This window comes from Dreissena polymorpha, chromosome 15, assembly GCF_020536995.1.
Source record: "Dreissena polymorpha isolate Duluth1 chromosome 15, UMN_Dpol_1.0, whole genome shotgun sequence".
In the NCBI taxonomy this organism is placed as follows: Eukaryota; Metazoa; Mollusca; class Bivalvia; order Myida; family Dreissenidae; genus Dreissena; species Dreissena polymorpha.
Window position 1 is genome coordinate 60,415,287 of NC_068369.1, and position 17,011 is coordinate 60,432,297.

Sequence of the window (17,011 nt, forward strand, 5' to 3'; positions counted from 1 at the left end):
TACTAGGGGTTTAGAACAAGACAATAATAAACCTAGTGAGGATGACGTTTTTATATGCTTACTTTTTTACTCAACTTCTTTGTCGGTTAAACGTGCAAACATAAACTGCTTTTAATTATTTACTCAGCGATGTTGGACTTCAGATGTGTGAACAACTATCCTTTGCCCTTACGCAGCAGGAAATAATGACGTAGTAGATTAAAGTCAATTAACAACCACATTAAACAATGCCGCCTTTTCGGTGTGACCGCGAACGTTAGACAATCGATATGATAACAGGACCCCTGTTAATTGATCGATTTTGACACGTAGCGTAGTCTGCCTATTTGGGTAGGCATTGTCATGGAGACGCTGCAGATATACACAGATTCGAGGTGCAGTTAAGCCCTAGATAAGGTACATGTATATATGGATTTTGTAAATTCCGGGACATTTGACAGATTTCCGGGACAGCGGGACAAGTTCTTCATTTCCGGGACTGTCCCGGACAATCCGGGACGTATGGCATGTCCGAGGCTATTAAGATGATCAATCAAAAATCTTGAGCCAAAGTGATGGGGAAGTTGGACACATAGTCCAAGCTGAAGCGGAGCAATGATATTTCTGGGGCGACATGCTTGGAAAATGCTCTGACCTATTGAGGCAACCTTAATGTTGTTTGACTGACCTATAACAGCTTTCAGAAACATTTGAAGACTGTCTGGCAAAAAGGCAACATTGTTTTGCTTAGAAGATATATGATTAAAATCTGGGTAATGATCTTTTGCCATATTAATTGAATTAATATCAAATTTTAGCTATTTTAAAGCAGTTTCTAATATTTGAGTTTTCTTTTCCTTCTCAGTTTTCCCCTGTGAGTCTTCATAGAACGAATGAATTATGGAAGCTGCATTTGTTTTTAAAGTAATAATGTCACATCTTCTGTCAATGCTGCTTATTACAACACCATTACCAAAATGCTCAATAACTTTTTGCTTCATATGTTTTGTGGTATACGCTTTTTCACCACACACTCTTTGCATTTCAAACACTAAATCATTTACTGTTAAAGTTTCACACAATGTATTTTCAAGAAATGTAATGACATTTTTAAATGCCTGTTTCTGTTCACTATCTTCTGGACGACCAGGACTTTTCAATGAGCATGTGACACTATCGCCTGTTTGATATGCCTTCGGAATACCTTTTACTGTTCTAAAATTCACATTACATTGCTGATGGTAAATCACATCAGCAGCTGGTAGATCGATCACATGACTCAAACGCCTTTCTACATCCTGTGCCCATTGATCACCCCTCTGCTTACAATGTTTTACTAGAATGCTTTGAAATTCTAAGCCTCTTACAGGGTATGTGTCAAACGACCTTTTTCTGTTTGATACTCCACATTTAGTTAATGTATCACAATATAAACACATAGATTTAAAGTCAACAGAAGTTGCTAAATATCGCAATTGTTTCTCAGATTTATCTTTCAAACTCTTATAAGGGCCAGGTCTTGTAAAGTCTTTTCGGCATGAAATATGGACCATGTCACCTGGAGATACTGTCACATTGGTTGCATGGTGTTTACTCGCAAGGCGAATTCCTTGGCAACCTTTATCACTTAGTTTAGAAAACGGCCTCTCATTCCCAATTGGCTCGTGGCACAATGGACAGTTCAACGTCGTATCCATCTGGAAAATAAAATGCATGTATTTACTGTTCAGATTCATGTTTTTCATAGTATTAATATATACAATTATGCATTTTTTGTAAATTTCAGGTACACAGAAATGAGTAATTAATGACTACATTACATATTCCTTTTACAAAACATCAAACATAGATGGCAAATGTGAATATGAGAGAATATGTTAATTTCACCATGCAAAACGTTTTATTTATGATATTATGACCCAAATAGGCTTCCGTAGAATCAATTAAAAAAAACACACTTTATTTACCTATTAAATTCAGTAGTAGTTAATAACAAATAGGAGTATTCTGCACATATTATTTGCATTTCATGACAAAAGATTGATGTTTCAACAATAGTTTGTGTGTTTTCTGAAAATAAACTTGAATAAATTTACAATGACGTAAGAGTAAATATGTTGCTGCACTGTTGTCATTTACACATAATTATTGAAATACCTGGACCATATTTGTGATAAATACTATACTTAAGTTTGTTTTCAATGTTGTTAAAATCAATCAACGGCAAATACTTACGTTTTATGGTCCCTAAAACCTTCTCTGTAACATGTTGACAGATCTATACGAGTTTCCGCATGGATGCCGCCATTACATATTTTGTGACGTCACATTTTAAAGCCAGTGACATCACATTTCTGGTGGTATGGTAGCGAAGATGGTCCATACATTCAGTTTGAAAAAATCCCAACTTTAACCATTAATATCTCTTTTATTACAAAATTTCAGGACTGTGTAGTACAAACATATGTTAGGTAGTACATTTGCATGGTATACTTACAAATTCTTTTGCAATTAGTTCTAGGTCAAACGCTTTGTTGACGGGTCTATTATCGCTTAGCAATATTAACTAGCTTTTAAACATTTTATGCCAAAAAAAAGAAATGTCTTAAGGAATTTCCATAATTTTTCACTAAGGACCTTTACGACAATGGGTCCTAGAGGAGGGTTATGGGTTCTTACGCGAGGGATCCTAGGAGACTCTGGACTTGGAACATCAGGGTCGGGCGGTGGCTGCCATGTGATACGTTCCTGTGGGGTACACAAATCAATATAATTCAGCAAAAAAGCAACAACCAATGTTAGATCCAATGCATTCTTTGAGTGTGAAAAAATACAAGTGTTTAAATAACTTCACAGTCATAACATGTGATACGATCCTAGCTGGTACCAAAATATGTATGGTTAATAAATGTATTTATTAGTATCATACATCAACGAATTGTCGCATAGGATGCATTTTTTTATTGTTAAGAAATAGACATGATTCAATAACTGCAGTCATAATACGCAAAAAAATTCAAGCTGAAAAAGAAATAAATAAATATTAATATTGAAAAGGATTAAATTAATTATGTACCTTCTTTTGATAAAAATTACAACATTACAATAATAAAATATCACATACATGAAAAGCCCAAAAGAATAATTTCAATTCCAAAATAAGATTTAAAACAGTCTTAATCCAAACCAGCATTACCTCAACTTTTTTCTTATCTTTTTCCTTCTTTTCTTCTTCCTCCTCACTTCTGCCCCTGGAACGCGACCTTGACCTTGAACTCTCGCTGTGAGACGACCTTGAACTCTCGCTACTTGGTGAGCGTCGAGACTTCTTTTTTTCTACGACCTTGATTGGACGGGCAATGACGTTAGGATCATCTAGATGATACTGTATCTTTGCAGGAAGTACGTCAGACTTCAGCTCAGACTGCTGGGCCAAGCTGGACATCATATCTGTGTATATAACAGGATTTTGTTATAAAATGTATATCTAACAAGAATTTCCAAGTGTAAACTTTACACAAATGAGCATTTGTAAAATAAGTACATAAAATTTTGTAAGTTCATGTTACTGATAACCAATGATTCGGAAATTAAACTTTTCTATGCAATGTTTGCAATCATGTGAGACTTTCAGGTAAATCAAATAGAGAAAACATTTACTCTAAAAGACACTACCATGTTTAATAACTTGCCATTTTGTTAAATGGCTAAAGGAGAAAAAACTTACACTGTAAACAGTATAGATTTGAATAATTGAAATATCATCATATATGCTCATTTAACCTTTTCCTGTTGACCTAACAATGAAGAAGCTTAAGAGTTCTACAGCATAGAGTTGTCCTTGTTGAGTTGACTGATGAACAACAACAAAGCATTCTAAAACAAGAGCCGTCTCCATCGGAAGACATATGCCCCCAATTCTAAAACAAGAGCTGTCTCCATCGGAAGACATATGCCCCGAATTCTAAAACAAGAGCCGTCTCCATCGGAAGACATATGCCCCGAATTCTAAAACAAGAGCCGTCTCCATCGTTAGACATATGCCCCGAATTCTAAAACAAGAGCTGTCTCCATCGGAAGACATATGCCCCGAATTCTAAAACAAGAGCCGTCTCCATCGTTAGACATATGCCCCGAATTCTAAAACAAGAGCTGTCTCCATCGGAAGACATATGCCCCGAATTCTAAACAAGAGCTGTCTCCATTGGAAGACATATGCCCCAAATTCTAAACAAGAGCTGTCTCCATTGGAAGACATATGCCCCGAATTCTAAACAAGAGCTGTCTCCATCGGAAGACATATGCCCCGAATTCTAAACAAGAGCCGTCTCCATTGGAAGACATATGCCCCGAATTCTAAAACAAGAGCTGTCTCCATTGGAAGACATATGCCCCGAATTCTAAAACAAGATCCGTCTCCATTGGAAGACATATGCCCCGAATTCTAAAACAAGAGCCATCTCCATTGGAAGACATATGCCCCGAATTCTAAAACAAGAGCTGTCTCCATTGGAAGACATATGCCCCGAATTCTAAAACAAGAGCTGTCTCCATTGGAAGACATATGCCCCGAATTCTAAAACAAGAGCTGTCTCCATTGAAAGACATACATATGTATGCCCCGAATTCTAAAACAAGAGCTGTCTCCATTGGAAGTCATATGCCCCGAATTCTAAAACAAGAGCTGTCTCCATTGAAAGACATATGCCCCGAATTCTAAAACAAGAGCTGTCTCCATTGGAAGACATATGCCCCGAATTCTAAAACAAGAGCTGTCTCCATCGGAAGACATATGCCCGAAAAACGCTTTTTTCGAAACCTTAACGCAGATTTTGAAACCTAAACGTGGAACCTGAGTTAAAGGTCAAGGTAAAAGAGGTCAAAATTTGTGTGCGTATTGAAAGGCCTTGTCCATATACACATGCATACCAAATATGAATGTTACATCTGAATCGACATAGAAGTTATGAGCAATTTTGGAAATCTAAACGCAAAGTGTGACTGACTGGCTGACAGACAGACGGAAAGTGCAATCACTATATGCCCTGATTCTAAGGCATACAAATTACATAGTATTGTAAAGAAAAGACTTGGCGTTACAGACTCATTTATTGCTCATGTTCCTGTCAAATGTTGTCAGATTATGTTAGTCAGTAGAGTAACCTTTTGTGCGGACTACACAGGCTAATCTGGGACGACACTATACCCACATGCATTATGCCCTGTTTTCTCAGAACACGACTTATATCAATATATATTTATGCCATTACCTTAGATGATTGTATCAAACGTGACTAGTACAGTCCTACTTGGTTACTCCTTTCTCCATAGATGCAACAAGAATAGGGCTAATCTATTTAACTGTTCAGGGGTCATTATCAAAGTGGTGTGAAACGCTGATCAATGTTAGAAGTGATAACATGATGGGATTTATTGGCCATATCTAATTACAAGATACTGGTGTAGAATGCTGAGAATTCAGAGGGTTAAATATTGCTCACACACTAAATGAATAATTTGATTGTAGAAAAATACAGGGGCATGCATTTTAATAGGTATCAAAGAGATAATATTAATTAATTAAAGCACATTTTAATTAAGAGCATCGTGCTTGTATTTGAATGATGGATGATAATATAAAAAACAGATCAGAACTCGTACATAGTTTATTATTGAATTGAACAACATATTAATTAATGTTAATTAAACTATGTTATGGAAAGTATATATATACACACACTTGGGGACTTTTCTAACGCATCACTTTTCAAACTTGAATATCTAAGTTATGAGTAAAGATATTGACTTAAAAGTTTACATACGATCATTTGACTATGTTCTATGCAAGCTCACGATAAAATCATTCATCTGTTACGATTGGACGCTTTAGCACGTGGGGTAGGTGTGGTTCCATATTTTTGCACGTGGAAATGTTGAAACGCGATTTAATTCTAGTTTTATTTCAATTGAATTATTTTAAGTGGGTTCTTACACAAGGAAAACATAAAATTAATTTACAAAACAATGATAGCTCGTTTGAATATTCAGGAGCGCAATCGCGCACTTTGCATTTTACCGGCTACCTTTCCCACTGGCTTAAGCGTCCGATCGTCACGGATGAATGATTTTATCGTTAGCTTGCACATATTGTAGTCAAATGATCACATGTGCAATTTTAAATAAAAATATTTACTCATTACTGAGATATGTAAGATTTAAAAGTGTTGCGTTAGAAAAATCACCAAAGGCGATATAAATGTTATTCCAATTTAATTTCAAAGTCATAATTCTAGGTAAGTTTTTACACATGAAAAACATAACATTAATTAAAGATAAACAATATGGCTAGTATGAATATTCAGGAGCGAAACGGCTCAATCGGCATGTTGCAAGTCGGTCAGTTATTAAAACGTGTAAGTTTTTGCGTTTTACTTTTCACATTGTTATTATTTAAAGTTGTACGAGTTTGCGATTTCGACTTTTGAAGTGACGTATATAATGTGTTAAGTTTTATATTTTGTTGTTTTTCAATTTCAATTAAATTTTCAGGGATAATCAGATATGTGTTGAATTATTCTTGGTCCAAATTTCAACACAAGCCGTTCAAATTTAAGAGAGCTATATTTGATCTGATTAGGCGATGCGTTAGAAAAGTCTATGCGAACAGTATGTAATGATCTCAGAGCATAATTACAATTATGTTATATATTATATTATCAAATTATTCAGAAGTAAACTATTGAATAATATTCATGTGGCATACTATTTATGCTATTTCAACTTGTTTATATAAACATTAATAGCTGTACATTGAAAAAATAAGGAATATTCAATATTCCTTTTTTTTTCAATGTACAGCTATTAATGTTCATATAAACAAGTTGAAATAGCATAAATAGTATGCCACATCAACTGTATAGAATTCTTGTCAATTTATAATAGAAATTTATAATTTTTATAGAATGATAAGCTGCTATATACATGTATATTTAGTACTGTCATGATTGTAACCCAAACTTCTCTAGCAAGGAAATTTCAAGGAAAAAAAATTTGTACTCCAAATACTTCACCTTTGTAATGCACATAACAAATGTTCACATAATGTACATAACTATGTTACAAATCAGTAAATTAAAAAACATTTTTTTTAACAATCAACTTTATAGGAATCATCAACATGAGTATCCAGCATGATATTTGCTAGTGGAGTGTTGAACTGGTCTTAAATTATATTATTAAATGAATTAATGAGATGTAGTCTCCTGTGGTTGATACATATTAAATACCAAAATGTCATCAACATGAATTTTCCAGATATAATACCTGGGTTCATTTATTATCGCCAAGCAGGTTGTTGTCAGCCTGACAGGGGAGTGTGCTTTATGACCACAAAACAGTTAACACTAATTAGTTCTGCTGATAAGCCGATGGCTAAAATCTAGCCGTCCTGGGAGTAACTTGGTAGGGGTGAGTACCCCAGGGCAAATAATTTTAAGTTCAAATAACTAAAAAATGTGTGTAGTATTGGAATGGAAAACAGGTATGTTGTACATTAATTATAACATTTTTTAAGTTTCAATTCGATTGCTAGAGAAATGTTGAGGAAGTTCACATAGAAAACATGTAACATTTCACATAAGCAAGTTTGCTCCAAAAACGTCTAACATTTAACACGAGAGCTGTCAGAAGACAGCGCGCCGGACTATTTGAGTGCTTGACAGTATAACGTAGGCAATCATGGGGACATTGTTCATATTCAATAAGTTCAAGGTAATATAGTCATATTTTAAGTGGAAGAGGACCATAATTGAAACATATTGATCGCTTATGTTATAAAGAAGTTATACTTAGTAGACAATTCTGAGTTCAGGTATATTTTCCACAATCTATTGAACATTTGTAAAGACATAAAACAAACTAATAAGATTTTATTTCAAGTTTGATAGCAATAACTTGGGTGGACGGTCCCTCAAAAATAAAATAAATAAATATTTGTGTTTTTTTTACCATGTTTAAAAAAAAAACTTTTTAGGTGGGGGTTGAGAGTTAGGGTGGGGGTGGAGAGGGGGGTATAATGTGAGGGTGTGGTCATTTATTAGATGATCTTTCAAAAATAAGAAAAAAATGGGAAAACAAATATTAATTTATTTTTTATTTGGGGGGATTCTGGGGTGGGGTGTGGGGGGTGGTTTGGGTGGAGTCCATTGTGGTATGTCAGGTTAGAGTTGTTTTGTCAAAGTATGAATCCAATCTGATCATAAATAAAGAAGTTATGGCATTTTTAGCAAAATGTATTAATTTGACCATAAGAGTCAAGGCCAATTTCAAATTGAACTTGCCAGGTACAGTACCCTCATGATAGTAAGAAAGTATTTGAAGTTTGAATGCAATAGCCTTGATACTTTAGAAGTAAAGTGGATCTAAACACAAAATTTAACAATATATTCCACATGTAAGACAAAAAAGGACCATAATTCCTTTAAAATGCCAACCAGAGTTATGCAACTTGCCCTGTGCAGTCCTCTTACGATAGTTAGTGAGTTTTCCAAGTTTGAAAGCAATAGCTATTATACTTTAGGAGTAAAGTGGACCAAAACACAAAAATTAACCAAATGTTCAATTATCTAAGTATAAATGGGGACATAATTCTGTCAAAATGCCAGTCAGAGTTACATAACTTTGCCTGCATAGTCCCCTTATGATAGTAAGTGTTGCAAGTATTAAAGCAATAGCTTTGATACTTTAGGAATAAAGTGAACCTAAACACAAAACTTAACCAAATTTTCAATTTTCTAAGTATAAAAAGGGAACATAATTTACACTGGGATCCATTGAGTTAGTTCAAGAAACAGTGTGATGTAATTAAGATATATTTTCACATAATACTGGACACATAATCCGTTTGGGCCTTTGCAATATTTTTTATAATTAAACAATAAAGGGAGTGAAAATGTTTAATACTTTTATTTTTAGAACTAGCTGTAAAATGAAAGTGACAATTGAAAACCTTTGTTCATTATACATTATATTGAAAGTTAACTTGCTTTAACATATCTGCATATGTTTTACAGGTACTACCATTACAAAAAAGAATATCCGAATTATAAAAAATATAAAAGCACACTGACAAGAAACCAATATAGAACAACAAATAACATGGAACACATACTCAACCTAAAATTGTTAACAAGTCTTAACCCATTTATGCCTAGTGGTCTCTCCCATCCTTTTAAATTGGGTCAATTTATTTCCAAACATGTATATTTTTTCCATATTTAGAATATTTAATACAAAAATTTCTTTAAGCAAACAGCTCAGACCCAGATGAGACGCAGCAACATGAGGCAGCTCATCTGGGTCTACGCTGTTTGCCAAGGCCTTTTTTCTAGAAGCTAAGCATAAATGGCTTAATTACTATTCTCCAATATGCAAACACTATTTTAATGAGGCCATTGCTGAATGAGATCTGTTATGCTTATTCAAGGGCAATAACTCAGGGGTTTGAAAAACAAAGATTTCCAACAAAATGACATGTATACATATTATGTATTCTCATGTGTATTTTCAAGTTATTACTCGTGTTATACTCATAAGCTCGAACCTAAAAGATTTATAGTCTCCAGTCTGCATGTATCCTACTAATGTGTCTCTTCAAGTTACCACTATTGCTACAAGCATAGCCACACATCTCACACTTGTATGGTTTCTCTCCTGTATGTATCCTCATGTGCTTCTTCAAGCTACCACTCTGGTTACATTCATAACCACACACCCCACACTTGTACAGTCTCTCTTCTGCATGTATCCTCATGTGTTTCTTCAAGGAACAACTCCGTTTACATTTAAAACCGCACACCTGACACTTGTATGGCTTCTCTCCTGTATGTATCCTCAAGTGAGTCTTTAAGTGACCACTCTGGTTGAATGTATTCCCACACACCTCACACTTGTACAGAATCTCTTCTGCATGTATCCTCATGTGTGTCTTCAAGCTATGGTTAGATTCATAACCGCACACCTCACACTTGTATGGTTTCTCTCCTGTATGTATCCTCATGTGTCTCTTCAAGTTACCACTAAAGCTACAAGCATAGCCACACACCTCACACTTGTATGGTTTGTCTCCTGTATGTATCCTCATGTGCGTCTTCAACTTACTACTCTGTTTACATGTTAAACCGCACACCTCACACTTGTATGGTTTCTCTCCTGTATGTATCATCATGTGTCTTTTCAAGTGACCACTCTGGTTACATTCATAACCACACACCCCACACTCGTACAGTCTCTCTTCTGCATGTATCCTCATGTGTGTCTTCAAGTTACTAATGTTCTTACTAGTATTATTCAACACCACACCATTGCACTCCTTTTCATCTGTGTTTTCTACATTCTTCTTCTTCTGTAATATTGCGTTTTCTAATTGCTGTTCCATGACAGTTTGTAAAATGTCACTTCCTTCTCCATTGACATATTTAGGTTTGAAGAGCAAGTTCTTGTCTCCGCTGATGCCAAGTTCTCTGGCGTATTCATCTCCATAAGAGACAAGCAGTTCTTCTCCTGGTGAAACTGGCTTGAATGTGCAGAAATAGATGCCTCCTTTGTACTGGAATGCTACAAGGTTCTGATCTGCCTTTGTCATTGCACAGTTCACGTATCTCAACCAGTTAAAGGTGGCCTTGTTCTGGGCATCCACACAGTGGCTTGCTTTGCCTTCCTTATAGATCTGCCAACAATATCCTGATTTATGGTTGTCAGAGATGGTATCGCCCCTATACGGTCCAAACATGATCCTGGATTCCAGTCCAACTTTTGAAAATACTCCAAGACCAGCTCCAAATAGTTTTGAGGTTTTTATTTCAAGGTCATCTGGAAGAGTATGATCAGCTTTACCAGGGTCCCCTTCTGGCACCTCTTTGTCCTCTATGAAGTTGTATGGTCCATGCACAGGACAGTCACCTTCAAACTCTTTGTTGCATTCTCCACAGTACAGAAAGTGGTCATTATCTGAAGGTTCTATGTTCATACAGCTTGCTAGGTTCCTCTCTGGAAGCAAGAATTCAGTCTTGTCCTTTTCAAGTGTCTTGGCTTTTTTCACTCTCTTAGCACTTACTAGGTCACCCGCTTTGTCCAATTTCCTCTTAGCTGGTTTATGAAAAAGGGGGACCATTGTTTTTGCAGCATACCTAGGCTTGACTGGGCCACTGGATGAACCTTGACCAAAAACCCTCTTTTGTGCCAAAAGAGTTAAATTAAAGCTCTTGCTTTTGTTTTGGTTTCTTTTAATTAATATCTCTTCAAAGTCATCAGAAGAACATTCACCAGACCCAGCTGCCAGATTTGAATTCACTTCGGATCTCACAGAAACTTCTGCCAAATTAAAAATGGCATAACTCATTGACAACGGCATTTCATTGGTCTGACTTTCAGTAATGTCTTGTGACAGATCTTCCTTTGAATCAGAGCTGATAAAAGGCATCGGAACATGTGGATCATCCACTGGTAATATTTCATTGTTTTGGTCCATACTGTATGTTACATCACTTGACAAACCAATGGACTGATTTGTAGGAAAGTCCATTTTAATTGATTTATCACCACAATCCCATTTACCCCTAGCATCAGTAGTTTCAGAACTGGCAGCTGTCACTGGACTGGGCAGGGCATACCAGCGTCCCAACAAAGGTTGGTCATTGGCTTCCTTTGAAACATCAGACGGACTCAGTTGGTGTGGTGGAATTGTCTCCACATTTGAATAGTCAGCATTGATATTTCCAGGCACAGATGCATGGCTTTCTATGAACGGACACTGCTCAGCAGGATTCATAGCCAACATATTCAGAAGTACAGAACCTGAACTACTGGTAGAAAGATAACTGTTTTGTTAGCCTGTCCAATGGAAACCTGTCCAAAAGTAGCACTCTCCCACTGTAGTTCATTTGGAGGACGGATTCATATTTTTCGCAGGTTGAATCCCTTGTGAGGTAAAGGTTTCAGTCATGGTCCATTTTTGCTCTCTTTACACCTACAGGATAGAGCCATTTTGAGCTGTATACATGTGTATGTATGCAAATTGTAAAATTACTGCACAATTTATTTACCATAAATGGAATTAATCTAAAAATAAACTATTAATTACATACATAAGTTTTCATAAAAAATGTTACATCAATGAACAGAAACAATGACATATTTTCAATAGTTTTTTTATTTAACATACTAATAAATATTTAATATAACGTGCACAAATTACATTGTGTAAGTATAAAATTGCCAAATTGGAAATATATCATTAATGACTTTAAACAATATTTAAATGTTATTTTAACTTAACAGAAAATAATAGTAACATAAAATGTCCTACCTGAAGAGTATCAAAGACAGCAGATGCCACAATGTATTCAAGCAGATGTTTCTTTTGCTCCCAAATGATTTAACACGTCCTTACATACTAAGTTTTCTCCCAGGTGTCAACATGACAATCTGACATGAGAAGCTCAATTAATTTTCAAGAACATATAATTAACATTAATTATTGCCAAAGGGAATTTTGACAGTAGAGATTGACAGGTCTTCATTTATGTAACACGTGAAAAATATATTGTTGAGAAATAAATGACAATTATAATGTCTAGGTCAGTTGAAGAGAGTTTTAACCCAAGGAAGTGTAGTCAATTACTATACTTAATGCACCTGTCAAATTTTCAAACAATGGTATTTAATTTACAAAGTACCCATATTTAATTGTCTGGGAGTAGCAATTATGTAACAATATTAAATACCTAAACAATGATAAATAAGCTGTTACAATGTCATTATACCATATCTTATGCACTTGAAACTTAGAAAAGTTTTCGTACTGTTCTAATATCAGATTATAAATAAATATTGATTCTTATTTATAATTCTTATAAAGCTTTTTGAATAACTTTACAATTTCACAGATTGATGTTGGATTCATGTACAAAGTCATTTTAAATAAGGATTTACCTGAACTTATAAAACTGTTATAATGCATCTCACTTGATATCAGATTATTGGTTGCTTTTAACAAGTGTGCCTTTTTTAGCTTTTGTCATTGTATTGGTACAACATTCTACGCCAATCAACAAACACCTTAATGAAGCAATATGTATCACTTCTTAATCAAAATTTCTTTATAATAGTGTTGTTTATTGTTGATTTGATTTGACAACAATTGTTTTGCTCTGACTCACAATTGTATTAGTTTTCTATAACCACCTGGTAACGCCACTTATCCAACGATACCTAAGCAACTAGTATAACAAGAGGGCCAAGATGGCCCTAGTTCGCTCACCTGAGAGGAGTCGGTTCATTCAATCTTTACCAAACATCAAACTTGACCTAACTGTTGTCCAGACAAACATCCTGGTCAAGTTTCATCATTATTGAACCAAAACTCTGGCATATGGAGTGTTTTTGTTTTTGTAAGATTTGACCTGGTGACCTATATTTTGAGTTGACCCCCCTTACCAAACATCAAACTGTGCTTAAATATTATGACCAAAATTCATAAAATCTGAAACAAAATTGTGACCTCTAGAGTGTTTACAAGGATTTTGTATAATATAATGAAAATTTGGACAATCTAAGGGCAATAATTATGGCATTAATTATGTGATAAATATAAAACCAATCTTTTCACCAAGTTTCATGATGATTGGGCAAAAAATGTGACTTCTAGAGTGTTCACAAACTTTTTTTACTATGTATAAATATAAGAAAACTGCCCCCCCCCCCCCGGCAGCCATGTTATTCAACTGACCGGAACCATTTTTGAACTTAACTCTCATATCAAGGAAACAAATGTTCTGACCAAATTTCATGAAAATTGGGCCAAAAATGTGACTTCTAGAGTGTTCACATGTTTTCACTAAGTCTGTCAACAGACTGATATTATTTTTTTCTAATTTCACAATTACTTAAATAATAATATTGAGATGTTTTGCAATACAATATCAAAGACCTATATATAGAGTATGACAGGTCTTTGACAATATCAAAGCTCCTTTTCTCTTCTGGCTGAATTATCATTTCTGGCTGCATTTTAAGCAGATATGAAAACGTAACTCTGTAACTACAGTACAAGAAGTAGGAGAGAGTTATCTCTATAAAATGATAATGCAGGGCTGTTAACAGTCTAGTTTTCACTTTATACATTTTCTGACCAAATTTCATGAAAATTTGGCCAAAAATGTGACTTCTAGAGTGTTCACATGTTTTCACTATATACATATAGAGAAAAATACCCCCCCCCCACTGGCGGCCATGTTTTTTCACCTATCTGGACCATTTTCAAACTCATCAGAGATATCAATAAAACCAATGTTTTGACCAACTTTAATGATGATTGGGCAAAAATTGTGACTTCTAGAGTGTTTACAATGTTGCTCTATAGCCAAATAAGGAAAACTGCCCCCCCGGCAGCCATGTTATTCAATTGACCGGAACCATTTTCGAACTCAACTCTCATATCAATGAAACAAATGTTCTGACCAAATTTCATGAAAATTGGACCAAAAATGTGACTTCTAGAGTGTTGACATGTTTTCACTATATACATATAGAGAAAAATTGCTAGCTTCAATATTGCAGAAGTAACATTACATGCGCAATTTTGACCCATATACTTGACCTTGAAGGATGACCTTGACCTTTCACCATTCAAAATGTGCAGCTCCATGAGATACACATGCATGCCAAATATCAAGTTGCTATCTTCAATATTGCAAAAGTATTCATAAAATAAGCAATTTGGGCCACATATATTTGACCTCTGACCTTAAAGGATGACCTTGACCTTTCACCACTCAAAATGTGCAGCTCCATGAGATACACATGCATGCCAAATATCAAGTTGCTATCTTCAGTATTGCAAAAGTATTCATAAAATAAGCGATTTGGGCCACATATATTTGACCTCTGATCTTGAAGGATGATCTTGGCCTTGACCTTTCACCACTCAAAATGTGCAGCTCCATGAGATACACATGCATGCCAAATATCAAGTTGCTATCTTCAATATTGCAAAAGTATTCATAAAATGAGCGATTTTGGCCACCTATATTTGACCTCTGACCTTGAAGGATGACCTTGACCTTTCACCACTCAAAATGTGCAGCTTCATGAGATACACATGCATGCCAAATATGAAGTTGCTATCTTCAATATAGCAAAAGTTATTGCAAAATGTTAAAGTTGGCGCAAACAGGCAGACAGACCAACCAACCAACAGACAGGGCAAAAACCTATAGTGGGGGACATAAAAATGCCCCGCCCACTGGCGGCCATGTTTTTTCACCGATCTGGACCATATTCGAACTCCTCCGAGAAATCAATAAAACCAATGTTTTGACCAACTTTCATGATGATTGGGCAAAAATTTTGACTTCTAGAGTGTTTGCAAGGTTTCTCTATAGCCAAATTAGGAAAACTGCCCCGCCAACTGGCAGCCATGTTTTTCAATGGACCGGAACCACTTTTGAACTCAACCAACATATCATTTAGACAAACATTTTGACAAAGTTACATGAAGATTGGGCATGAAATGTGACTTATACAGTGTTTACAAGTTTTTTTCTATTTTTTGACCTAGTGATCTAGTTTTTGACCCGGCATGACCCAGTTTCGAACTCGACCGAGATTTCATTGGGACGAAGCTTCTGACCAAGTTTCATGAAGATCCGACAATAAATGTGGCCTCTAGAGTGTTTACGAACAAATGTGGAAGGTCAGACAGACAGACGACGGACAAAGACCGGTAACAAAAGCTCACCTGAGCAATCAGGTGAGCTAAAAAGGCAATGCAGACCTCCATCTGTACTGCATTCCTTCTTTATAAATAAATGGTGTTTCTCTATTTGGAATTGCAGGTAAGAAACATATTTAACTACATTATGTTCGATTTAATTTGTTAAACTTACAGTTTCAATTACTTTACTGTCTTATGGTCTTATGGTGCTACAACAATATCAGTGAAACTGATGGATGCTCCCTGATGATGCGCTTTGTCAATCTATGTGTTAACAAGAGATAGCTAAGCAATATGGTCCCCTACCAGTGAAACTCCACCATTGTCAGAATTTTTTGTTGTTGTTGCCATAGCAACCAGAATTCTTGACGTAGGAACAAAATGAAATGACATGCATAATCCCCATATTGCCATCTATCCATGTTTCAAGTTCCATGAAAAAAGAACTTTTTTCGTTATCGCAGGATCCAGAAAAGCGTGACGGACTGACGGGCAGAGCGCAAACCATAAGTCCCCTCTGGTTTCACCGGTAGGGGACAATAACCAGCTAAAAACAATCTATTATTAGCCTTGGTGACCTTGACCCCAGTCACCTCAAACCACAACAAAAGGTAGAGGTCCATGCAAGGTACCTACATGCCAAATATGTAAGAGATCGGTAAAATATTGAAGGCGCTATGAGAAACTGTAACAAAAGTGTGACGGAAGGAAGGAAGTAAGGAAGTTCAAACTGGCAACTATGCTCCTCGAAACATATAACATTTTACACAAGCAAATGTATAACATTTAAAAAAAAGCAAATTTGCCCTGCAAATGTATAACATATCTCACTAGCAAGTTGGCTTCAAAAACATATTACATTTCACAAAAGCAAGTTCGCTCTGCCGACATATAACATTTCACACTTGTCAAGCTGACCTACCAACAGACCAATCAGCCAACAGAGTGTAACCAATATACCCCCTTAACTCTTTCAGTGCTGGAACCGAATTTTGAAGGCCTTTGCAAACAGATTGGATCCAGATGACACGCCACGAAACGTGGCGTCTCATCAGGATCCAAACTGTTTGCTATTCTGAAAGTATTCTTTGAAAAACAAGAGCTGTCTCCATCGGAAGACATATGCCCCAAAAAAACGCTTTTTCGAAATCTAAACGCAAATTTCGAAACCTAAACGCGGACCCTATGTTCAAGTTTAAGGTCAAAGGGGTAAAAAAAATTGTGCGTATGGAAAGGCCTTGTCCATATACACATGCATAC

At 35.7% G+C, this 17,011-nt stretch overlaps 1 protein-coding gene across 1 annotated transcript in view; it reads right to left on the reverse strand.

The window, feature by feature from the left end:
* Positions 1-17,011, reverse strand: part of LOC127861096 (peptidyl-prolyl cis-trans isomerase 1-like) — a 59,581-nt gene that overhangs the window by 15,021 nt on the left and 27,549 nt on the right. Inside the window, exons 18-19 of the mRNA XM_052399471.1 lie at positions 3,176-3,429; positions 2,659-2,727 (exon numbers count right to left, since the gene is read on the reverse strand). Coding sequence (XP_052255431.1) covers positions 2,659-2,727; positions 3,176-3,429 — 323 coding nt within the window. The remainder of the gene's footprint in view (positions 1-2,658; positions 2,728-3,175; positions 3,430-17,011) is intronic.